Source organism: Callithrix jacchus, chromosome 2 (assembly GCF_049354715.1).
Source record: "Callithrix jacchus isolate 240 chromosome 2, calJac240_pri, whole genome shotgun sequence".
Taxonomy (NCBI): Eukaryota; Metazoa; Chordata; class Mammalia; order Primates; family Cebidae; genus Callithrix; species Callithrix jacchus.
Window position 1 is genome coordinate 178,399,654 of NC_133503.1, and position 26,811 is coordinate 178,426,464.

Consider the following 26,811-nt stretch of genomic DNA (forward strand, 5'->3'; position numbering starts at 1 on the left):
TGTATATTGCCTATATACTTAGCAATTCTAGTTTTTAAATGTCTGCCAATATGTAAATTTCTCATAACACTTTTAGTGTGAATTCTTTCAAATTCATGAAGACTAAACTTTTTTTTCCATAAAAAATGTGGCCTTAAAAAATAATTTATAGCTGCATTAGTTTCCAAGGGCTGCCATGACAAATTACCACAAACAGAATCACTTAAAACACAGAATTTCATTTCTCATAGTTTTGGAGGCTGGAAGTATAAAATCAACATGCAACAGGGCTATGTTCTCTCTAGAGGCTCTAGGAGACTACCTTTCCTTGGCACGCTCTAGCTTCATGTGCTTGCCGGCATCCTTGACAACCCTTGGCTTGTGGACTCCAACTGCTCCAATCTCTGTCTCCATCATTTCATGGCATTCTTCCTGTATCTGTTTCTGTGTCCAAATTTGCTTCTTCTTATGAGGACTTCAGTCATTAAATTAGAGTTCTCCCTAATTTAGAATGATCTTATTTTAACTGGATTTTATTTGCAAAGAGCCAATTTCTTAAAGCCACATTCATAAGTACTGGAATTTAGGACTTGAACAGATCTTTCTGGGGAACACAAGTCAACCTACAGTCACCTATAAATGTTCTTTCCTCACTCATCTATTAGTATGCTTGTTTTTTATTGATTTAATAATTCAGGTGAGCTTTTGATATATTATATGATAGTATTTTATAAAAATTAAGTATAACTGATATTAACTAATGTAATTATTTAATATATATTATTACCCACAAAGTTAAATGTAGAAAAGATTTTGAGTATATGTATATCTTCATAAAATATACTTACACAAGGTCCATCTAATAATTTCAAGAACTCAAATGTCATATAATTAAAAGATCAGTCTTTTTACTATTTAAATTATTACTAAAAGCTAGATTTGTTATAGCTACATAGGAACAGGAGGTTGAGCAAAAATGTTAGATATTATAAGATTTTTTTATGTTCCAATTTTCTAAGGAGAAAAGTTTATTAAATTTTTATTAATAATTGTGCACTTTCAAAAGCACTTTATTAAAAATAGTTACATAACACTGTCAAAAATGATGAAATTATAGTTAATATAAAATTAAAGTGAAAAGAAGCACTGACTAGTGAGTATGTAGGTTAGTACTGTGATAAAAAAATATACAATGAAACAATGGAAAGCTTCAACTATTGTGAATTTCGATAACTGTTCACCATATAATGTTAGACTATGATACCCGCTTGTTTTTGTAGAAGAGAAAGCTAAAAGTCAAGGTAATTAAATGACCGTGATTTCAAATCACACAGATCGCACATACTGTGTAGCTCAGTGCTTTTTCTACTATAAAATGCTCAGTGAGATTTTTCTGCCCAACCCATAGTTAGCTGTTCCTTATTCCATTAGGACACACTTTCTATTTACTTACACTAGCTCAGCCAAGCGGTGCTCTCATTTTGAAACTTCAACATTGATTTTACAAAACCCTAAAAGCATTTCTTTGTACATCTGTCTTTGCAAATATCATTAAAAGAAAAGCAAGCAATTTGAATAAAATAGTGTAATTATAGTAACGGTGCCCATAGCTTCAAAATCATTTTATTTCTGATAGTACCTGACAAATTCATGTATTATTTAAAAATATATTAATAATATTGTTAATATATAGGGGTGATTGTGCTAAGCATTTGGTGTTTTTACAAACGTATCTTCTATGTGCTCATCCTTTGCAGAATTATTTTCTAGTGAATAGCATATTTCTCAGTAGTTAGTACTAAAGTGGACTGTTCCTTTCAACAATATCAAAAGAGGATAGGTATTGGAGAAACTGAATTTTGGTTTAAGGTGGCCAGGAATAAGACAATAATGCATTCAGACACCTTGCAAACCATTGCTTAATAGATGTCTTTCACTCTTAACTAAGTTACTGAAGACAAAACAAAACAAAAAAATAAAACATTGGCATAATTTTCTGAAAATGGCATTTATTTTGTTTTGCTGCTTTATTTTTGTGATGTATTCAAAGCACAAATACATGGATTTAAGATATCTTGGAATAACAAGAAAATTGCCTTAGGCTTAATTAATTAATTTATTTATTTTGGTTTCAGTTGATTCAGACTGTCAGTGTCATGGATAAAGATGACCCACCCCGAGGTCACAAATTCTTCTTTGAACCAGTGCCAGAATTTACTCTCAATCCGAATTTCACCATTGTAGATAATAAAGGTATTAAGAAAATTCTAAAACTAAAATTTATGAGACTTTAAGATACAGAGTTAAAAACAGTTATGAAAGTTTTTGGGTCTTTACATTTTTTTTCTCCCCCAGATAATACGGCAGGGATCATGACTCGAAAAGATGGCTACAGTCGCAACAAAATGAGCACCTACCTACTGCCCATTTTAATATTTGACAACGATTATCCGATTCAAAGCAGCACTGGCACACTCACAATTCGTGTGTGTGCCTGCGATAGTCAAGGAAACATGCAATCCTGCACTGCAGAAGCCCTGATTCTCTCAGCCGGCCTGAGCACCGGAGCTCTCGTCGCGATTCTGCTCTGTGTCCTCATACTGCTTAGTAAGCTCTGCCCCTCTGAATGCTCCTTTAAATCACAAAAATCTCTCCCTCACTGTCCAAGGATGGTGCACTGAGTAACACTTTTCTCTATAGATAAAGATAGAACATTTTCACTTTTCATTAAAATTGTTCTTTAGGAAAAAATAAGCGTTTTTGTGTGTGGGGATAGGCCCAGCTTTCCAGAGACCAAAAACAAAGATCTAACAAATGCTACACACAAGAATATTTTTAAAATATAATTTATACCATTAGCTATTATATCTTTGACTAACTATGGTCACTGTTTTAAGCAGATTTGATTTCGTTGATTTCATCTTTGTGTCAAGCGTATAAATACTTTTTTTCTTTTTTTGAGACAGTCTTGCTCTGTCACCCAGGCTGGAGTGCAGTAGCACAATCTCAGCTCATGGTAACCTCCACCTGCTGGGTTCAAGTGATTCTCCTGCCTCAGTCTCCCAAGTAGCTGGGATTATAGGTGCCCGCCACTATGCCCAGCTAGTTTTTTGCATTTTTTAATAGAGATGAGTTTTCACCATGTTAGCCAGGCTGGTCTCAAAGTCTTGCCCTCATGATTTGCCCACCTCTGCCTCCCAAAGTGCTTGGATTACAGGTGTGAGTCATTGTGCTAGGTCGTAAATACTTTTTTTTTTCTAGAGAAAGGTTACATAATTTTCTCCAAGTCACTAATTTAGAAAAGATTTTAGCTAGCATTCACACATATTACTCTACTATAGAGTTTTCCTTTCTATTATTCTCAAACCAAAGACTACTTTACCCTTACAAATAAGTTACTAACGAATTCTGAGTTATCTATATCAGATATCTAACATGCAAATGCATTAAAATTGTCACAGTAAGACATTTCCTCTATATAACTTGTTATATATTGGTGTCACATACTAAATAAAAAAGTTAAAATTTGTTTTTAAAATATCACTGCATCACTGTGGTCACATCTAGCCCTGCAATACTTTCTAAATAAAGTCATGTTCCAACAGCGAATGTTTTATTTGAGCATGCACTAACAGGACAACGATTTAATTCAATTAGACAGTTGCTCCACTGGAAAATATTCCCCCAAAAATTGTTTCCGTCAAATATTCAGCCAAAATGCTTATGCTTAGGGCAGGAGAGCTAGCCAAATTTATGTTCTAATGCTCATATGTGCTGGCTCCTTTTTTCTGAAAATCCTTTCAAACTATCTGGATGAAATCCCTTTGGCCAGATATCCTTGCAGGACTTCAGTAGCGGATGGATGAAAGTGAGGGAAAAACATTTGTCTCAGTTAAGATGATCCAACTATTACCAAAAACATTTTCTCAGTGTGGTTTAGAACAAACACACTGCTACCATCACCATCAGCAGTTTCAGTCCCCACCTACTGCTAGAGAGTTCAAATCCTGGGTAAAATATTTTTGTATCCCTGTGGAGATAAAAATTTGGCTTAGCCTTTTTGCTAAGTGCTACTGATTTCCCGTTGTTTTATTTGCTAAGGCAGTTCCACCTTCCTAATTTAGAACAACATGAAAATATGTTTATTGTTAGATCATTTAAAAAATTTTCATATTGATGTAATGCACACACACACACAAAGACAGTCATGCATACATAGGGAATCAAAAGCATTCCTCCAAACAAGTTTAGGTATTTTAACATTGTCGAACTAAATTTGATACTATTTTTCTCTATGCAGAAATCCTAGAAGGTCTCTTCCTATATTCTGTAAATTCAGCCACCTTTGTTCCTTGAACAATATAGAAAGCACTAATTTCTTATTTTTCACTCTCCCAGGTCATTGCCTAAATGTGAAGTGATTTTTCTATTATTGTAGTTAAAATTACTTCTAATTCAGAAATTTATATTTTCAAAGTTACAAAAGCATGTTATTGTTCTTTTGAGTCTTTATGGTAATGGCTGGACATAGTTATTGTATTTCTATAGTTAAGAGAGTTTGCATATTATAAGATGGTGACATAACATTGACGTTACTATTTTAGATGTACTTTCATGCATTTTGAAGAAATGCAACTCTTAATTTATATCTATTTCACAAGGCAAGGTGGAAGATTAAAACCTAGGGCAGGGCTTTTTAAAACTTTTTGGTTCTAGGGACACTTTTGGCACTCCAATGAAGGACCTAGCCAGAAAAATGATTTAAATTTATAAGAGTAAAAAATGTAAGACAAAAAGGGAATACGCTTAAATAAATGAAACAAAAAACCCAAAGAAAAACGTGCTTGTTTATCAAATCATGCGTGCCATGTTCTGGAGCAAATCTATGGTTTGATTTATCTGTCAAACTGTAATGCAATATAAAGTATCCGTCACACACACTGCCAGTGTCATCACAATATATGCCAACATTCCTACTGGAAAGAAGTGCTCAGTTTCAGTTGCAGATGGATGAAACTAATGATGAACTTTTTTCATTTCCTATCCTATTCTTTCTGAATTCAGTTCGCATGCCCCAGATTAATAAACACAATCTAAGAGATGATCCGATAATTTTAATCTGGTAGAAAAGAAAAAGCTCAGAACAGATTCTAAGGACCATTTGTGGGAATTAGTGTTTATTAGCTAAAAAACCCTTAATATAATTTGACTACAAAACTGTTATTTTATTAATAAAAGGTAGAGAACTTATAAATTTATTTAATATTAAATTAAGAAAGAAATCTCTTTTTCTAGTGCATGACTCAAATTTGGTGGATGTCAGATCCACGTTGGACTTAATTAATCTTATGTCCATTTTTTAAACGGAGAGTACAGAGGTCTCATTCTTACTGCAGAGGTTTTTTTGTTTGTTTGTTGTAAATGTCTCTAAGATGATCCTGAATATAGTTCAGCTCCCAAAGCCCATTCTGTGGAGGTTAACTACAGAAACTTTTATTTATCTTTTGTAAAATCTTTCTATAAGTTAGGAGAGCTGAGAAAAGTGTACTGGCCAATATGAAAATACCACTGAACAGGGCGTTAGTGTAGTTAAAGGGGCCTCAGGGGCCATGTTGAAGTGTAGTCTCAACGACAATGATACGCTTTATTTAATCTGAATGTAAAAATTGAGGAAAAGAAAAATAGCTCCTTCAGCCAACCTTTTCTTATTTTTTATGAAGCATACATAACACTGACAAATAGTTAAATGCCCTAAAATAAAGGAAACCTAGTTTGTATTTTTTCCTGGTAATGTTGAAGTGTGTTTTGGAGATATTTTCTTGAGTTTATTCTCACATTTCCTATATGTAAATGTATGGGCTTGTTAAACTTCCAATGGAAATTTTATATTTTGAAAATTATGTCGGTTTCTTTTTAAATGAATCTTATTAATTGCAACACGCACTTATTAGGAAAAGGTTCATCTTCCAATATACATAATTATTTGAATTCCAGTATTATAATAAGAAATAAGAAAATATATTATATGAGGTGAAGTTCACAGTTAACTTTGTAACAGACATGTAAACAATAAAAATAATAAAGCAAGTAGAGGCAATACGATTAACATTTCATTCCAAAACTGAAATCAGACTGTGTGTGTCAAAGGAAGTCCTCATTAATAAGATACAATCTGAGATGTTTTTAAAGATAAGTTAAAGATGAGTTTGAGTTTGAATTTTATGTTGTAACTTTTAGAATTATATTTCATCTTTTCAAGCCACCTGCAAAATTAGACCACTAAAGGAATTTAGTTAAACATAGGCGATATAGGTAGTGATAAAATCAGTGATTTGTACATATTCATGTGTGTCTGTATGTAAACACATAACATATGAATATAATGCATATACAAGAGTATATGTATCTGTATATGTGTAACGTTTTGCATAAATTCCCTTAAGAAATTATATTTGTGCCAAACTGAAAGGAATGATTAATATCATTATGATTAGAAATTTAGCATTTTTGTATTTGAAACAAGTACCCATTTGTAAAGACCGCTGAGGTGTCAGGCAATTACAGTTGGACACATATCATAATTGTACTTGAGTAAAGCTTTTTCAATGCCAGAAGTTCATAGGAGAGTGTGTCTTGACCATAAATTAATGGCGTGGTAATATCTGCTCCTTTATCAATACAGTACATCCAGTTATTGCCTTGAGGAACTCTGTATTTGTACAGGGTAGTTAATTCTTTTTATTCAATCAATCTTAGTATCTCCTGCACCAAACAATTTCACACACAGAAGTGTACTCTATTTTATCCTGACTCATGAAATCTCACTGTTTTCTCATTTCTTATTAATAGTTTTAGTCGTGCTGTTTGCTGCATTGAAGAGGCAAAGAAAAAAGGAACCCCTGATAATTTCAAAAGACGACGTCCGGGACAACGTTGTGACCTACAATGATGAAGGCGGCGGGGAAGAAGATACCCAAGCTTTTGACATTGGCACGTTAAGGAATCCAGAGGCGAGAGAAGACAGTAAACTTAGACGGGATGTAATGCCCGAAACGATTTTTCAGATCAGGAGAACTGTGCCTCTGTGGGAAAATATTGATGTACAAGATTTTATCCATCGAAGATTAAAAGAAAATGACGCAGATCCAAGTGCACCTCCGTACGATTCACTGGCAACGTATGCCTATGAAGGGAATGATTCCATAGCAGATTCACTCAGTTCTTTAGAATCTCTCACAGTTGATTGTAACCAAGATTATGATTACCTCAGTGACTGGGGGCCTCGTTTTAAAAAACTTGCTGATATGTACGGGGGTGATGATAGTGACCGAGACTAAGAGGATTGTTTGACTTGATCAATATTAGTGGAAGTACTATGTTATTAGCTTGAGTGGCCTGAATTATCACTCTGGAAGGAAATTTGTCAAAAAATTGAAATTACAAACAATACATAGGTGTTGTCTTAGTAGGGACTTGCTTAATCAGTAAGTATTCGTGAATGAATATGAATGACATAGATTTTTTAAAAAGTAATAACCAGTTCACCCTCTTTTCCTAACAATCTCGGAAGGAAAGTATATCACATCAATAATCAATAAAAATATTTAAAAGGCTTTTTGTGCCTTTTCTTAGGTATAATAATTTATAAATGTTTTCTTAACTGACTTTCAGTCACCTTTACTATTAAACTAAAGATTGTGCAAATGCTTTGTAAATTAATATGAAAAAGATATAACCCTAATGAAATAGGAATGACTATTACTGCCATATTTATTTAGTTGAAGAATGTCTGTGTTAATTCATTCATATTTTTATAAATGTATATTTATATTTTTGTATTTTTATGAAATAAACTAGTATTTATAAAATACATTTCATTTTATTTAATTCCTAGAGACAGCTTTGATCTCATTTATAACAAAATGTTTTACACTTTCAAATGTAAAACATGATTCACTCAGGGAATAAGCAGTTCAGCAACTACTGCATGAATTTGGACCTACAATGTAGTGAAGGTATAAAATAACTTGGTACAAATTTTTCCATTTCAGTCACTTAAATATGGACTAATGTTTATAGGACCACTGATGTCTAATTATCAATAGAGTATGAGAAACATTTGGAATATAAAATATTATATGTGTATATATATATATATATAGTTGTGGATAATAAATTTTGTTTTTATTCAAGTCTTTACTATGGGATCAACCAGTGAACTATATTTGAGAGTAAATGAAGTGTGTGCCAGTAATGTTATGTAAATATGGAAAAAATCTAAATCGATCTTATTTCATTAATAGTATACTTTTCAAAATGAGAAATCATAGTTCTGAGTTTTTTTTTCTTCATGATGAGACAATTCATGGGATATGTGCTCAGCTGTGGGTAACATGTTTAAAACGTGTATTGAAGACTAGAGAGTTTGTTTTTAAATTTATTATATTGTTGAGGAAATTCCAAGTCATTATATTTGAGAAAATTTTGAAAGTGCTATGGAAAAGTAGAGAAAAGAAACCTAAAAGAATGTGATGGCTTACTAATGATTGTGATTGTCCAGAAAACAGAATATAGGCACCTCAAAGCATGGGGGAGAAGAAGAGATGGGAATCTTAACCATCATCTGCAAATGTTTGAAAGATTGCCATGTATAAACCGGCCCTGATTTGGCCTAAATTTAAACCCAGAAATGGGAACTTCACAGAGAGATTGCACGTTATCTATTTTCTGTGCCGAGAATTAACCTTTATTCTTCTTTAATTATTCATCCTTTAAGCAGCTAATGCCATGCTCACTGTGAATCCTAGGTGGAATTCAGAGAGGAGAAATTTAACTTTGTCTAGTTTGTTACCAAGAGATTTTTAAGGAGCAAATACCAAATTATAAACACGTACTTATTTGTTGTATATCACTAAGCTTTTGCAGACCAAGACTAACTCTAGAACTTTACCTTCAATAGCTAACACATATTAAGGATTTAACTTAATGCTAAGAAAAAAAATTAAGAATTAAGAATTATTTGAAATGTTTCTGCTGATCACAATCACAAAGAAAACAGAAAGATTTTAGTTTTAGTTTTAATTTAGATAATTTTAGTTTTTCCTTAGAAAATAATTAGTTTCCCCATTGCCAAAGCTCATCCATCATAGATCAGACAAATATCTGAATAGGATATATAGAGGGGCTTGAGGTAATTAAAAAACAAGTTAGGCATCTAGCAAGCCCCTTATAATCACTTTATTCTATAATCACTAGAAGGTTAAGTAACAATAAGTAAATCAAATTCTAAGAAGACCTATACTGACTGTACATGTAGTGGCTGTTTAAAAAAAGATGACATTATGTGGCAGGAGAGATGAAGAAATTGGTAATTATGTAGCTTGCCTGGGCTTACCATGCTAGAAATACTAAGAGCACTGCAATGAACCAAGCTACCTACAAGCTATAGATCTACAATTGATACGAAAGAGTCATATCGTCATTAGATAGAATAAGGCATTAAATTTTTTAGCTTGTGAAATATTGTTTGGATGTTTTTTTTTTTTTTTGACAAATAATGAAGTTAGTTTCAAAGTTCTCCCTTTCTTTGATTTGTGAAATGGCTGACCTATGTTAGTTTTTGTAAGAAGGACAGAGCTAGCAGAATTAATATTAACTGGTATATGTGTGTTTTTCTAAACCTGACTTAAACACCATGAATCAGAAGATCTGATCGAATGAAGGAAATTAACAGATCTGTATAATATTAATACTTTCTATACTTTTATAATAGTCTATGAAATATCCATAGTAGGGGAAATGTATTTAGAAGCCAGATGGACAAGATTTTGTTATTTTCTTACTAGCTAACTAAATGAATCACTGAAATTCTTCAGAAAAACAGACATCATAATATTCACCCTATTGGATTGGGAATTTATTTTACTAGATGCACACAATATCCTCAGTAAGATTAGTTTCTATTACTTTATTCTCATGAACTATGGAGTTGGTAAAATTTGAAGATAATTTATTCTTAATGTGTACTTACCAAACTAAATTAATTAGCTCTGATTATTTCAAACTAAAATAGAATTAAATTAAAATCAATTGAGTAACCATTATCCCAAATATAATTAAACTTAATTTCATTGTTTTATTTAGAAAGTTCAATAATTTTCAGAATATGTCTATATATATATCTGAATTTCTGTCAGTATGAATAACCTATCTACACTATTTGAATTTTAATACACAGCCTGGATATTGTTCCATTCAATTTTGCTTTCAGGCACATTGAATCAATTCCAATAACTTAAATACTAAACTCAGTAAAGAAAATAAAATAGTATTAACAATAAAAGCAAGCAAACAAAAACAAAAAACAATATCTCACCTTAATCATCGGTGGATATTGATCATTCCTTTCACTTTGGCACAAGTATCATAATTGGCCTCCAGGATTCTTTATTCTGTTGGTTGTTCTTTAACCTTACTCTGTCTTTGTTACTGGTTCTTTCTCTTCTTTTCTAGCTCTTTATTTTAGAGTTACCCAGTTTCTTCCTTTCTAGTTAAATGAAGGTCCTCAGTATTCTTATCAATTTTCCAGTTATTATACATGTCCGTATCTATATCTACATAAGATATAGATTGAAAATACATGATTTTATACCTCCCACCTTCACTTCTTTCTAATAATCCAAACATATACCTAACTATTCTAAATTTCTGCTTGAATAGATATGCCAAAAGTAACGTGTCCAAATTTTAACTACTAATTTCCACTCCAATCTTTCCTCAGCTTGTCCGATCTCAGTTAATGAAAACTCTGTCCTTCTACTTGTCCAGGCCGTAAACCAAGCAATGAATCTTCATTCATCTCATTCTGTTATCCTCCGTTACCTAATACTTTAAAAGATCCTACTAATGATGCCTTTAAAATGTAACTGGTATACAAAGACTTTTCATCACATCTCCTGCTGGTCTAATACTCATACTTGGATTACTGCAACATGCTTCTAAGTGTTTCTTCTCACTAGCTTCTCTTCCTGCCATCTATTTCCAACCCGATACAGAGCAGGTATGCTTCTTTATTTAACTAGTTAAATTTAGATGTGTCACTTCTCTTTTTAGAACTTACCAGTTGTTCATTTACAGTGAGAGGCAGTTCTCATAGTGGCCTCTAAAGACTCGTCAGATAAGACTCCTATTATTTATCTAATAAATTATTCTTATTTCTTTCATTCATTTCAATTCAACTATTCTGGAATCCTTGTTTCTCCTCAAAACTGGCAAGCGTTTCTTTCCATTTGACTGACTAATCATTTTCTTTGGAGTAGTCTTTCCCCAGATAGCCACAAAGTTAACTTAGTAACTACCTTCAAGTCCATTTTTAAATGTGACCTTCTTAGTGAGAAACATATTGGCTGATCTACTTAAAATCACAGTCCTCCACACCCATTTCTCCTTTCTCTATTTTTAAAAATACACATTTGCCACAGCACATTTTACCAATCAACCTGATATATAATTTGTTTATTCTTTTACTTTTTGTCTCTCTACTTCTACTAGAATGCTTGATTTCTTTGGACAATAAATTTTACCTATCTTATTCATTAAAGTATCTCAGGTGCCCAGATTGTTGTCTCATACCTTGTCTGCATGCAGCAAATACTTGACGAATACTGAATAAAATGCTTAATATTTATATATGAGCATTTTAAAAATTTTGTAGAATATTATAAATACATGGGAGTTTAAAAAAAAATGTGGCTGGGCATGGTGGTTCATGCCTGTAATACCAGCACTATGGGAGACAGAGGTGGTAGGATTGCTGAGGTCAGGAGTTCGAGATCAGTCAGGGCAACACAGAGGAAAATCTGTTTCTAAAGAATTTATATATATATATATATATATACACACACACATATATATATTTATGTATATAAATATATGTTTATATATAAATATATATATATATACATATATATATATATTTTATTGTACTTTAGGTTCTGGGGTACATGTACAGATCATGCAGGACTGTTGCATAGATACACACAATGTGGTTTGCTGCCTCTATCTCCCTGTCACCTATATCTTGCATTTATCCCCATGTTATACCTCCCCAACCTTCTTAACCCCCACTGTCTGTCCCCTCACTAGACCCCCCCAACAGACCCCAGTGTGTGATGCTCCCCGCCCTGTGTCCATGTGTTCTCATTGTTCATCACCCACCTATGAGCGAGTGTGGTGTTTGATTTTCTGTTCTTGTGTCAGTTTGCTGAGAATGATGGTTTCCAGATTCATCCTTGTCGCTACAAAGGACACGTACTCATCGTTTTTTATGGTTGCATAGTATTCCATGGTGTATGTGCCACATTTTCCTTGTCCAGTCTATCATTGATGGGCATTTGGGTTGGTTCCAGGTTTTTACTGTTGTAAACAGTGCCACAATGAACATATGTGTGCATGTGTCTTTATAATAGAACAATTTATAATCCTTTGTATATGTACCCAGTAATGGGATTGCTGAGTCAAATGGAATTTCTATTTCTAGGTCACTGAGGAATTGCCACACTGTCTTCCACAATGGTTGAACTAATTTGCACCCCACCAACAGTGTAAAAGTGTTCCTATTTCTCCACATCTTCTCCAGCATCTGTTGTGTCCAGATTTTTTTAATGATCACCATTCTTACTGGCATGAGGTGGTATCTCAATGTGATTTTGATTTGCATTTCTCTAATGACCAGTGATGATGAGCATTTTTTCATGTTTGTTGGTCTCACATATGTCTTCTTTTGAAAAGTGTCTTTTCATGGCCTTCACCCACTTTTGAATGGGTTTGTTTTTTTTTCTTGTAAATCTGTTTTAGTTCTCTGTAGATTCTGTATATTAGCCCTTCATCAGATGGGTAGATTGCAAAATTTTTTTCCCATTCCATAGGTTGCCAATTCAGTCTAATGATTGTTTCTTTTGCTGTACAGAAGCTCTGGAGTTTAATTAGATCCCATTTCTCTATTTCGGCTTTTGTAGCCAATGCTTTTGGTGTTTTAATCATGAAATCCTTGCCTATGACTATGTCCTGAATGGTTTTGCCTAGGTTTTCTTTTAGGGTTTTTATGATGCTAGGTCTTATGTTTAAGTCATTTATCCATCTGGAGTTAATTTTAGTGTAAGGTGTCAGGAAGGGGCTCAGTTTCTGTTTTCTGCACATAATTATTCAGTTATCCCAACAGCATTTATTAAACAGGGAATCCTTTCCCCATTGCTTGTTTTTGTCAAGTTTGTCAAAGATCAGATGGTTGTAGATGTGTGGCATTGCCTCTGAGGCCTCTGTTCTGTTCCACTGGTTTTTTTAAAAATTAGCCAGGTGGAGTTGTGAATGCCTGTAGTCCTAGTTATTTGGAAGGCTGAGTTAGGAGGATGGCTTAAGCCAGGAGTTCAAAGCTGCAGGGAGCTATAATAACACCACTGAGCAAGACTCTGTCTCAAACAAAAACAAAACAAACAAACAAACAAACAATGTGAACAAAAAAGAGAAAATTATACTCAAATTTGCAACAATGTACTTGTTTTAAACACAATATTAATTACACTCTAGACTGTTATATTGAAAGATGGTTTGCTGAAGTCTGGTTGATCACGATTAAGTCACTATTTGAAAAGATCTTTTCAAAAATCTTGAAAAAAAATTTTCAAGTTGAAAAATAAAAGCCTTACACAACTAAAATTGTATTGAATAATGTTAGTTTCTAAAAGATAATGGTAATGGAATTTTACTAGATTTCAGACCATCAACTCTAAATGTCAGAATCAAAAGTCAAGCCCACACAGAAAAGGAATAAAAATGTAAAACCCTTCTCTTCTGCAGTTGTAATTAACTTTCCAATGGCCTAGTCATTGGGCTGCTGTCCGCTCACTGCTGTCTTGCAGTTGGGTGATGGATTATGGGTTCTGGCAAGTTAAACTCTAAGAAAACATTGTCTTACTTAAATATGCTTAATTGCTTCCCAAATTTCTATTGGAACATCTTTAGAATAAATATACTTTAATGATTGTTCATAATGCAGTAGAAATACCGGCTACTTAAATCTATATGATGAAAATAGCAACTCGGAGACATTAAACCTCATCTGACCTGTAGTCAGTTATTGGTTTTGTTTGGTTTTGTTTTGGAAAGAAGATTGGTAGAATATTGTTAGAATATTGTGTTGAAAACTGTAACAAGTTACCATACTATTGACTACATTTAAAAATCATGATATTTTACCTGTAAATCATTCTCTCTAGATTTTCTTAAATAATAGATCAGTTAATTTAAGCATTTATTCCTTATATTTATGTTTTACTCAGATAATTTTTTAACTTGTCACTTCATGTCTATGTCATTTTCTTTTAGATGTTTTAAAATTCTTATTATTTCTGAACAGATGAGTATAAAACTCTTGAGTGTAATAAGTTTTCAACAATATATACATTTTCATATTTAATTTTAATGTAACCAAAAATATATATGCTATGATTAATTCTATTTCATGTTACTTTGGGCTTGGTTTTTTGTTTTCTTATAACTGATTTTGCCCCAAACTCTATGGCAATTGTCTAAATTTCAGCTTCAGACAAAAACAAGTAGGGAATTGATTTTACATTCTTGAGGAAATGTCTCCTGCAGTTTGCTGAACTGCTCCAGTCTGGACAGACCAGTTGCTTACTCTGCCTGTGCTGAGCCCTCATTGTGGTGTTTCCTTCTACTATCAACTGGGGATGCCCGTCATGTCCCCTGAAGAGCTAGAGTCCTGAGCCCCATATCCCATATCAAGCCCATTCTCTTTGCTTTCCTTGCTCCACCTTCTTCTAAATATAAGATAATTTGAATTACACATCTCCCAAATGATGTTATTGTTTACTTTTGTCTAACATTATAGCTTTATTATACTTTAAACTAAAAATATTCCTTGGTAATTAATTGTTCTTTTTGTTCTGGCCGTACTGGGCACTCTGGAGTTTTGCTAATAGGAAGGATGTATTTGAGTTCCTCAGTCATCAGAAATCTCTCTTATAGGTACGTACACAAGGTTTCATTAAATTATATTATCTGCCTGCTCCTGGCAGATACTGGCATTTAAGCTGGTAACTCCTATTATGTAACATTAGCTACAATTTCTTAAATGTTAAAAATGCTGTTATTAAATACCTTATTATTGATTTGTAATTATTTTAAGCTTAGTAGGTAGTCCTTATTCATATTAGCAAATAAGAAATTCATATGTAGGGCCAGGCAGGGTGGCTCCCGCCTGTTATCCCAACACTTTGGAAGGCTGAGGCGGGTGGATCAACTGAGGTCAGGAGTTTGAGATAAGCCTGACCAACATGGAGAAACTCCATCTCTACTCAAAATACAAAATTAGCCAGGTATGGTGGCACATGCCTGTAATCCCAGCTACATGGGAGGCCGAGAGGCAGGAGAATCACTTGAAGCCAGGAGGCAGAGGTTGCAGTGAGCCAAGATGGCACCACTGCACTCCAGCCTGGTCAATAAGAGTAAAAGTCTGTCTCCTTGTAGCCAAAAAAAAAGAAAGAAAGAAAAAAGGAGGAAAGAAAGAAAGAAAGAAAGAAAGAAAGAAAGAAAGAAAGAAAGAAAGAAAGAAAGAAATTCACATGATTAAAAAAAATCTTTTCAGGTGATTATGTTCTTGAGCTGAATATAAGTGTTCAGAATTTTTTTTCTTCACATTCATTCAATATTTTTCAGTAAATCATATTCTAGATTTATTTAATGCCTTTCATATATTAGAAATTTGTTATGCACACATTCATTTAATAGTCAATTATGACATAATCTATAATAGCATTTTTATGGCAGCAAATGGAACCCAGTCAAATATCCACTTCTTATATATTTACTTGTATTAAGAATTCTAATTATCAGAGCATGTCACATTTATAGTCACTTTATAATTTAACTTTTTAAGAATGTTTCAGTTGTATGACATGGTAGTTTCAAACTTTTTTTTATAAAAAAAAAATTAGTGTCTTTTTCTACTAAATATAGGACTATTATACTGATAAAAGTAATGATTTTAATCAAAAGTAATCTTAATGCTTCACATTTTGATTTATTTTCTTCAGGATGCTATGTCAAAGAAAAACTCTATGGATAGGGTCTTATGTAAGTAAATAATTGATTTATTAATTTCATAAATTCTTTTTAAATACTAGCAGTATGCAAAGTCATGTAAGAAATTTAAACAAATACAATACACAACCTCTTACTTTCTTGAGATTTTTTAATTCAATTCAATAAACACAAGTAACCAAAATATACAGTGGTATGTGATAAGAGCTTAGAAATAACATAAAAATTAACAAAAGATGTTTTTGGCTTCACATTTTTAGAGGTTTTAAAATTACATTACATTGTTTAAAAATTGTTGACTGAAGATTATCCAGTAAAAATCAGTCAAAGGCATTTTTGAATAACATTATGTAAGAAACCATTTCTGGTTCATTAAACTCAGCCAATTTTTCTACTAAAATTTAATGTCACAGTTTGTAACAAGGAGTCTGACTCCATTTTTTGATGTTTGACTGTTGATAGCTTTTAAGTCTCATCCTTTATTTTTCCCTTTGTCCCGCCCTTCTGGACACACTGGCAAGAAAACTCTGGTGTTTTCTTCTCCTTTGCTGGAGGCAAGAAATTCAAATCTCATAAATCCTCCCTACATGAGCAAACTCACCAACTTGTACAATAAAAACCTAAGCAAGTCTCTTTCCTGTCTCTCTCTTGCCATTTAGGATCTTCCTGAGACACCTTCCTGCTCCTCGCGGAGACCTCAATTACATAAACGATTAACCTTTCCATAACCTCTTTTTTTTTGTGGGGGGCATCGTCAGTGTCAGTGTCCATACCCAACTGTAAATGAATGTTTGTCAGCCTCTACCAAGTTACTGATGTCTAAAACGGTCATTTTATTAGGCTAACTGCAACTTAATACACAGTTAATGGAACTCTAATAATCATTTAAAAGATCAATATTTTGTATTGTCTTTTTATCTCCGTCTTCAAAATACTTCAAAAATAACATCTCTTAATAATTTTCTTATAAAAGAAATGTCTCAAAATTTTATTATATTTATTTGTTAAATACAATATATTATTACAAAATGCATTTGTGATTTTAACTCCAGGGTGATTTACATTTGGTTATTGAAAGACTAGAGAGTTTCCTAAATAGAGGCATAAAATAACAACATACATTAACATATGTGAAGCCCAATCAGTGTACTTAAGAAGTGCCAGGCATTGTACTAATCATTTTACAGGGCATTGACTTCTTAAAAGTCTTTTATTTAGTTACAATTCGTATATCTATCCTATATAATAGCAAACTGAAACCTATCTAATATCACATATTGGTAAAACATGAAGAAAAGGTTTAATTTCAGACAATCTGACTCAGTAGACTTTCTTTTTGATCAATATACTCTACCGGATCATCATCATTTTATGAAATTAAGGATGGTGGCATTGAGCTGGGAACTGTTTAATCAGATATTTTTCTCAGATAATATAATATTACATTCAATTTGCTAAGAGAGAAGAAAGAATAATGAATGGTCTAATAAGAGTTTGGAGTTTTAAAAAATCAAAATATATAACATTTTTCTTGTAAAGAAAGGATCTGAAATTATACAAACAAGTTCTTGATAAGGATAATACCTGAATCTGATACCATGAAAAATCTAATAATACATAGCCAAAGCTAACTCAAAACTACAGCATATTAAAGCAATGTCCCCTGCTGTAGTGTAAAGCAAGTGGTTTAGTACAGTACATACAATCAAGATTTACTGTGTATTTATAGAAGGCTAGAACAGTTCCTACTTCACTACCACTCTTGAATGGATGAAAGTCAAAGATAGACTAGGTGGAAAAATGAGAAATGTCATTGAAACGCACAGTATTAAAGAACAACATAATAATATCTGCCTTGTAGAAAACATCTAATTTGTTAACAAATAATTTTTAGTAATTATATAATAAATATTCAAAAAAATCACACAGTAAAGCTAAAATGCAGACTGTTAAAAGATTTCTGCTGATTATCTCTCTCAAATGGAAGGATTAAGCTCTGATTGGAGAAATTCTCACAGAATTTTGTATAATATTTTACTCTGGCAAATCATGTGGTATGTCTGTAGGGTTAGATGTAAGTCTATTTTTCGTTGAAAGCTGAAGTGTTTAAGACTTCTGCAAAAACAATGATGGATAAATTTGTATTCACACCTTGAAGGCAGATAGGGAGTACTGGGACAAACAGAAATTTGAGATCAGGAGTGAGATCATATGTCTGACATTTCCTTATGATGCTTTAAAACTGTGAAAGATCATTTTTGAATTAATCTGTGGAGCAATCAAATGAAGATGGGGACTAGCAGCAGTTAAGTCTAATTCTAAGAAAAAATATTGAACATCACAGCTGTTATTAGCTACATCCATCATAAAAAGAACAGCCTGGAATTTGAGAACCACTTTCCGGGGAAATGAGAAACTAGATAAATGAACAATGATGACACTAATCCCAATATTTATTTTTCTCTGGCCTCTGAATAAATGCTGTGTTTTGTTTTGTTTTGTTTATTTGTTCTGGTTCTTTTTGTCAATGGTATTCAATTAAATAAAACGTCAGAGGTGAGCCAAGGAAGTATTTTAGCAGTCCTTTGCTCTGCTGCACACATATTTTATTCATCCATTTTTCCAGCATGACTTTAAATGTGTCAAAGTGCAAATATTTTCTACAGTGCTGAAGACAAGTTTTCAATGACAGAAAGCTCCATACATTGCCAAGGGCAAAACTGGTATAACATTGTCTTAAACAGAAGCTAATGTATTGGTTCCCCATCATATGCTGACATCTATATAACAACACATTTTGACAGTGTGGCGGATGGTTTTTATATGTCATCTAACTATGTTTAAAAACAGAGATCTTAATTTTTATGGTAACATAATACATACTTTGAATCACAATTCAGCATTCATTGAGAAAGAGCTATCTGGGAAACATCTTGTTCTAAATATCCCACTTATTTTCCATTCATTACAATGGTCATATTCTGTATTGATGGCAGCATGCTAATATACTGTGTAACTTGTAAAAAATTTAGCTAATAAAATTATACTTATATTAGCTTCAGATTTGTTGATGTATTTGCTTAATAAAATAAGGCATCTTATCAAGGAATCATCACATGATGTCATCTACTTCTTACGTGGATATTATTTATTGAATTATATTAACCTAATGAACTGATGGAAAAGCCTATTTAGTGTCACTAAACAAGAGAATAGACATGCTCAGAATAAAATTGTTGATTATACTGATCTAAGCATTTGTTAATAATATGGTGGGGAAGTTATTTCCATTTCATGGTCTGTAAAATTAATTCCTTAACCTTCCAGCTATGATGAAAAATCTCATTCTGCATTTTTCATTATTAATCTACTCTCATACTTATTATCAGGAAAATTTATTAAATTTTCTCAACTCTTATTTATTAAATTTCCAATGCAATAACTATTAGCTTTGCTCACTGAATAACAAATAATTTAGGACAAATGCTAAAAGATATTTAAATATAAATATATGGTAATTGTAAGAGGGATTGGAATTTCTAAACATTTTTTTGTTAAAAATCTGCTCTAATGCAATTGAAACTAATAGAACTAAACTGCTTGCTATTGGCTTATGTATGACAAATTAATTAATTAGCATGATTTGCTTTTATTTTCAGTAGCTTCAAAACAATTCTATTTATCTTCTAAGTACTATATTCTTCTTCCATTTAAGAATAAATGTGCATGCTACCAGGCAACAGGAGCCTACAAGTAAAATAATACATCAGAAGAAAAACAAATGTGTACTTAACAATTTTAGGCATCTATTTTTGATAATTTTTTGCATATGCAGCAAAAACAACATTTGAGAATTGGGATTAAAATGTTAATTTAAGATTAAGCGGAATTCTGCTCCTCTTTGATAGAAAAGTTCATTTTACAGATTTCTCTTAGGAGTCCAAGAGGAAAAGTAGTAAATGTAAGTGTTCAGAAAGAAAAGCTCTAAGCTAAAAAATATGCGACAAATCTCTAGGGTAGTTGCATTTTCAAGTACTGTAGAAGTCTGCTCTGAGTAAAGAAAGAGAAAGTTCATTCTCATTCTTCTTCAATTTATGAGGAGAAGGAAACTACTTCATTAAAATTTAATTTAAAATTAAATCCCAGATAGAGACAAGCCAACCATAGAAATGAGTTAAATTCTAACCCACTGAGAACCAAGATGACAGCGGTTTAAAATATAATACGCTCATATGAAAGTTCTCATGTGCTCTTAGAGCATTTATCATCTTTCTAGCCAAAGGTACTTTACGAATATAAAGGCTAACAATGCATATTGACAGGTGGAAAAAATAGGTTACTGAAGGACACTAAACAATAAGAAAAAGTGCTTGGCCTTCCCTTGTTTGTCTTGCTTATCTGATTTAAACTGTTATTTTTACCATTTCCACTTTTGGAGCTGTCGAACTGCTAATCTTCTAAATGATTATTTCCTAAATGATTATAAGTATAAGTACTATACTTATCCAACAGAGAAATCTTTATTCTGAAAAAGTTTTTATAATAAAATGAATAGGCATATATAAATATGCATAATGTGACTGTCAATTGCTGGGGCCAAAAGTATTCTGTAGTTAAAATCCTGGTGAAGTTTCATCTACACTTACTTCTCTGGAACAAGTATTTCCACATACATATACAGAGTCCTCTACTTACAGTGGTACAACTTATAATTTTTCTACTTTCCCATGGTTGCAGAAGCCATACACATTTAGTAGAGAGCAGTAGGATCCTCGCTCTCACTCTTATGGGCAGCAGCAGTGAGCCGGAGCTGTGAGTCAGCCACATGATCATGAGGGTAAACAAGTGATACTCTCCAGTATACTGCTGTTTCCAGGTAACTTTGCCCAACTGCAGACTAATACAAGTGGTCAGAGCACATGTAAAGTAGGCTATGATGTTCAATGTGTTAAGTTTCTTAGATAGATTTTTGCCTTGCAATATCGTCAACTCACAATAGGTTAACCTCTTCATAAGTCAAGGAGTGTCCTCATATAACTATGTTTTTAAGTTAATGTTAATATGTCAAGATCATATAACTTAATCATATTCTGATTAGCTTCTAACAGGTAGTTTGGGGGAAAATAAACACTTATTTACCATTGTAAGCTTTACGAAAATTATTGTGAAAACCTTTGTGCTAAAATCTGTTATAGAGTAAACTGTGGTCTTTCATGTAGACATGATGTTTCAGTGGCTTTGTCTTTTAGTGTAGGCCAGGCAGTATGTTGGAGTTTAGGTAAACAAAAACGACAATCAGTCTCCTTTAAAGTTCAATGTTTGACAAAATGTATATACCCATTACCCTAGGATGGTCAAATGTTTGGGTTAATAGCATTATTTTAAACGTTAAATTTTTGATAAGTCTCATGTAGAAAGTAAAAACTGAAGACATTTACAAAGATAACATTTAAAAAATATACTACCAAATTCTAATAGTGTCTATGAAAACATCATTTCCTTCAGTAAGCAGTGAATCTGTTTTGTGCAGTACCATTTACTGACTCAACCAATTGCTTTTTATTCTCAAATCGGTGTTCTCCCATTTTCTTGAGATCATTTGTCCTTTTACTCCAGGAAAATTCTCTATGCTCTGAGCTCCTTCTGAAGGTACTACTGAAACTACAGAAGTTCTAAGATTCTCTTCTTCGGCCTCTAAGAGTTTTGGGGAATGTAGGGAGGGGTAGAACTGAGGAGTTGCCAGAGAGCCTCCCTCTTTAGAAGCACGGTGTTATTGCACATTGTTCTTACTCACCATCATCGGCTGTTTTAATAAGTATAAAAGCTTTCAATACCTAAGCATTAGTCAAAGCTGCCTCCAGAATCATGTCCATAGGAAATGTCAGATTTCCCCCTAAAAATATTCTCACTACTCTCTGTTCTACTCCGATCATAACAATAGTACCAATCACTTATTCCAGACCTTGGCAATCGTCTAGTTAAGGGGAGAAAAGAAGCAGAATTGTGTTTTCTAAAATATATCCCCCATCTGTTTTGTGAATAATGTTTGCTTTCTTTTGGCAATCCTTCACCTGACTTTGGGAGTTTGGACTGGGGTAGATTGAAAAATGGACACACATTCTCTATAACCTCTCCCACCAAAAATTCTGTTCTCTCGTACCTTGAGTGAATCTGAGCTAATTTGCATTAATACTATAGACTATGAAAGAAGTAATCTGTGCAAGTTCTGAACCTCAGGAGTACCTATAGATTCTGCTTTTGCCACAAGAAACATTCCTCCACCATAGGAACAAGTCTGACTAGCCTCCTGGAGGATAAGAGTTCACACTTAAATGAAGAGCGACTCTAAGCTATTCCAGTTAATGCTCTAGAACTATGATTAAGCTCAGAGAATAATATCTAGGTTAACATGAGAAGGGCACCTATGAAAGGCAGGACAAATTGCCAATCCATGGATGGTGATCCAAATGAAATGGTTGGTTTTGTGCCACTACGTTTTGGAGGGAATTGTTATATAGCAACAGGTAGCAGAATAATAATTTCCTCTCCTGCACATTGAGGAAGAGGATCAAAATATTAATTTTCCATAAACAAGATACTTTTTTAACCTCTGAAATTTCATGGTTAACCCCCTGCTTCTTTATCATATTAAGCATGTACAAATAGATGAAGGAAGGTGCTTCAGAACTGGAAAGCAGAAACTTCTTGGGGATCTTTTAGAGAGTCTGAAAAAAAAGTTTTTAATGATACATTCTTGGCCTCATCTTACATTTAATTTATCGAAACAGAAAGATGTCATATTCAACATGTTTAATGTGTTTAACTGAAGAAAGAGATTCTATATAAAAGCATATACAGAGTTAAGAGAACCAACAAAGAACGCTGAAGCACCCAGGGACCAGTGACAGAAGACTTTCCTCAGAGTCCCAAAATATAGGGAGAGAAGCAGTGTTTCAAGAACCATACCACTGGATATGATCCTTAGTCAGAATCTGTGGCAGAGGAATCAGCCTAATACTGTAATCCTGGAAAGAGAGACAATAATATATTTCCCGTTCTCTCCATTTTCTCTATTATCTGCTAGTGTTTTCCATTGGTGAAACCCTATGGGGAAACTTAAAGACAAGGAAGTCCAGTGATACAGTCTATAGATTTTAGGAGCCTGCAGCATAGAGCCGATCAACACAGAATAGATCATAGAAACATGGAAAACTGTTCTAGAAAGGACAAAATAAAAGAGTTAATAGGGCTGTCTCTTAGGAGGCCGTGGTGAAAGTCCTATCCAACTTCATCATACACTATACATATAATAACAATATTTACTGTGTGATCTTAGGTACTGGACATTGTGTTGGACATTTTTGTTTATATATACATTTATTTGTTTGAAAATACTTTGAGGTTGTTGTCATTTTTATCTCTCTTCCACATTTGAGGAAACAGAAACACAGAGACTTATTTGCCCCCAAAGCTAAAACTAAGAAACCCTATGATTTAAACAAAAAAGACTGTGGCTCCAGAATGTATGATTTGATTGATTCTTTGCATTCTGTTCAAAGGATTGTGTAGAATCATTGCTGTTGAAATAAGCCCAACTGACATAAAACATACAGCACTAAGAAGTTCTAGGCTTATATTCAATAGCCAAAAAGAACCCAAGAGAGATATGTGCACTACATCCCTATTATTCTCCACAATCACTGAGCAAAGTCAGGCAGCAGCACCCCATGGGCACATGCTTATTCAGAGAGGAAGAAACCCCCATGCTCTTTGTGCCCTGCATATTCTGTAACAGTTCTTCCCTAACACCCAGAAGCAAACTCTAACATAGCGCTTTGTACTAAAATTTGTTTGATGCATGCCTAATAGCTGTTCAGCCAGCTTATCATTCAATTGACCTAAATATGTGAGTTCTGTCTCCTAAGTGGCTTCTGAAGAAGCTGAAAATTTTTGTGTCAACTTTTGCCAAAGTACCCAATTATAGAAAACATTATTCTAATGCAAGGTAGACAATAAAATAACCTTGATATGATATTAATGGTTTGTGATTTGATCTAAAGATTTTAAATAAAGTTGTCATCTAAGTTATAAATCAAAGGATAATCTAAAGTGAAAATTACTTCAAATTATTTTTGCAGACCAAAAGTACCAAAATACTCAATTTGTATAAATCCATATGATTTCAATTATCATAAGAAATTTGGAAATTTAATTCATTCTCGTTTCTCAATGTCTGGGACAGAATCACAAACTTCTCTATTAACACCATTCTAATTAATCAAACATGTGGAATCACAAACATATGATTGATAAAACATAGGTAGAATCACAAATGTATGTAGAATCAGAAATGTCTCTAGTAACACCATTCTGATTAATTAAACTTATGTAGAAAAACAATTTGTCTATGTGTACAGACATCTATTGTTATTAAACATTTTGTAGGTCAAACTTGTATAATTATGCAATTATCAAATAGTTCAAAAAGTACTCTACGTAAGATGAAAAGGGGCATTTTGGAAGTATTACATCTTAGTACAGATGGTAATAACTTTTTAGTATAAATAAACGTACAAAAATGTAAAGATTATTGGTCTCCTAAAATTTAAGAGTTAAAAAAGTCTCATGAAATGCGATTTTTTAAATGATTTAGTTGACTTTTGTACTTTACTCCTCTTGGCATTCTTTCTGTAGAAAACATAAGAAAGAAAAAGCCTGTATGGCAACAATAAATAATTCTTACTTTTTGGTAATAGGTTGTCTTTTAAAATATAGTGACTGACAATAACATAAGAAAATTTCAGAATTTCAAAAGTCAGCTCAATTAACATCCTAAGATGTATAAATTGCCCTTCATTTTTCAGAATTTAATACATTAGATCTCTCTAACATTTGCTTTAAAGCACCAGCTGCATAACTTCATCTCTCTCACTAGTGTGTTAGGTCCAGGAGAATAGAAATTAAATCCTACTTGTTCATACATCTTTAGATCATAGCACTTGCCTATGATCCAGAATCATATACTCATACCACATATGTGATATAAATATCTTATATATATATATTTGTGTACATATATATGCACATATATAAACTGAGATATATGTGTAAAGTATATATATATCAGTATGATATATATGTATATGTTTTACATATATATCTGTTTATTGGTATATATATATTATATATATGTTATCTGAAGATTTTGGGTGAATAACCCTTGCTTTAAAAGAGTGGAGGATATTAGAAATAACTTACCTCATGAAAGTTAGAGGGTGTTCCAGGTGATGCTGAAGAGAGAAAATTAAATGAGAGATATCAATCTTTCCAAAGAAATTGTCTTCACTACAAAGAATCATGAATAATAATAATATTGATAAAGTTAAAGCTCACCTGCTTGTCCTTAATCAGTGAGAGAATTAACAAAAGGGCAATAAATGGAAAAAAAAAATCTGTGAAGTCCTCTCTTAGCAGTTGTGGTTACAGCATCAGTGAACCAATGCCTGAGAGAAGGATTGCTATTCTGGGACACAATGGCAAAAATGATTCATTTAAATAATGACGATATTTGGAGAATATCATGTCTCTGAGAGGTTCCTGAATGACAGCCCTGTTAAATAATATCTCTTTTTATGAAAAAAGACATGAGTAATTGATCATGGAGAAAGTGGTTTACTTGATTTTATATCTAAAGACCACTGTTTCTCTAAATCACTAGAATGAATCACCAGTTGGCATTCATTGCAGTCATATACCAGTGAGAGCAGATGGAATATAAAATGGTATGAAACATCCACTGAGGAAGCAAGCACTTTAAAAGTTAATGAAAGACAAAACAACAAGGGAATAAAGTAGGCCTGGTGAATGTTAATGTAATTACAGCATAGAGTACCCATACACTTTTAATGAGTATTTAAGTAGTAAATAACAATAATATACTGATAGAAGCACCTATAATGCATTTATTATTTTCCCAAGCATAATGCTAAGCACTTTAGGTATATAATCTTACTTGATCGTATATTTGAAGGATGTACTTCTATTAATCCAACATCATTGATCAGATAAATGAGGCTCAGAGAGGTTAAATAAAACTTAGGGAATGGCAGGACAAAGATTGAAATTCAGAAAATTTCATCACAATACGTATATTTTAGTTCACAAATGTTAAGCTATATCAGTTACATTAAATGGGCTTTGAGTGCTGGATTCTTTGTATTAAATTATAGTTATATAATAAAAGAATATTTTGGAATACTTGAAATTGATTAACTCAACAACTATTTCAGTGTCTAGTATATGCCAAGCACTTTGGCATTGCAAATAAAGCAATAAAAAATAAGTAGAAAGAGAGTAACTGTCTATCTCATTCTTTACTTCCCTAAAGTTACTTATTATTATAGTGGATAGTGTTCAATACTACTTACTGAGCATTTGCTATGCCTTTGCCACTATTCTATGTTTCTTAAATCTATTAATTAATTTAATCTACTAATGAGGTTGGTGTTATTATTAGAGAGATTTTTTTGAGATGAGAAAACAGTCACAGGGAGATTAAATAACTTGCTTAAGTTCTCACAGTTAATAAATAACAAAGCTGATTATTTTTCCTAGACAATCTGCCTATGAGTTCTGCTGACATAATCACTATATTATAATTCAGGAATATTTTATCGGAAGATTAGTCTAGCTTCCTGCAGATTTTATTCAATC

General features: G+C 32.7%; 1 protein-coding gene across 1 annotated transcript in view; it reads left to right on the forward strand.

The window, feature by feature from the left end:
• The window catches only part of CDH9 (cadherin 9), a 158,162-nt gene extending 150,315 nt beyond the window's left edge, over nucleotides 1–7,847 (forward strand). The window contains exons 10-12 of the mRNA XM_002745093.6: nucleotides 2,115–2,232; nucleotides 2,335–2,586; nucleotides 6,829–7,847. Of these exons, the coding sequence (XP_002745139.3) occupies nucleotides 2,115–2,232; nucleotides 2,335–2,586; nucleotides 6,829–7,316 (858 nt within the window). The 3' untranslated portion in view covers nucleotides 7,317–7,847. The remainder of the gene's footprint in view (nucleotides 1–2,114; nucleotides 2,233–2,334; nucleotides 2,587–6,828) is intronic.
• The last annotated feature ends 18,964 nt before the right edge of the window (nucleotides 7,848–26,811 follow it).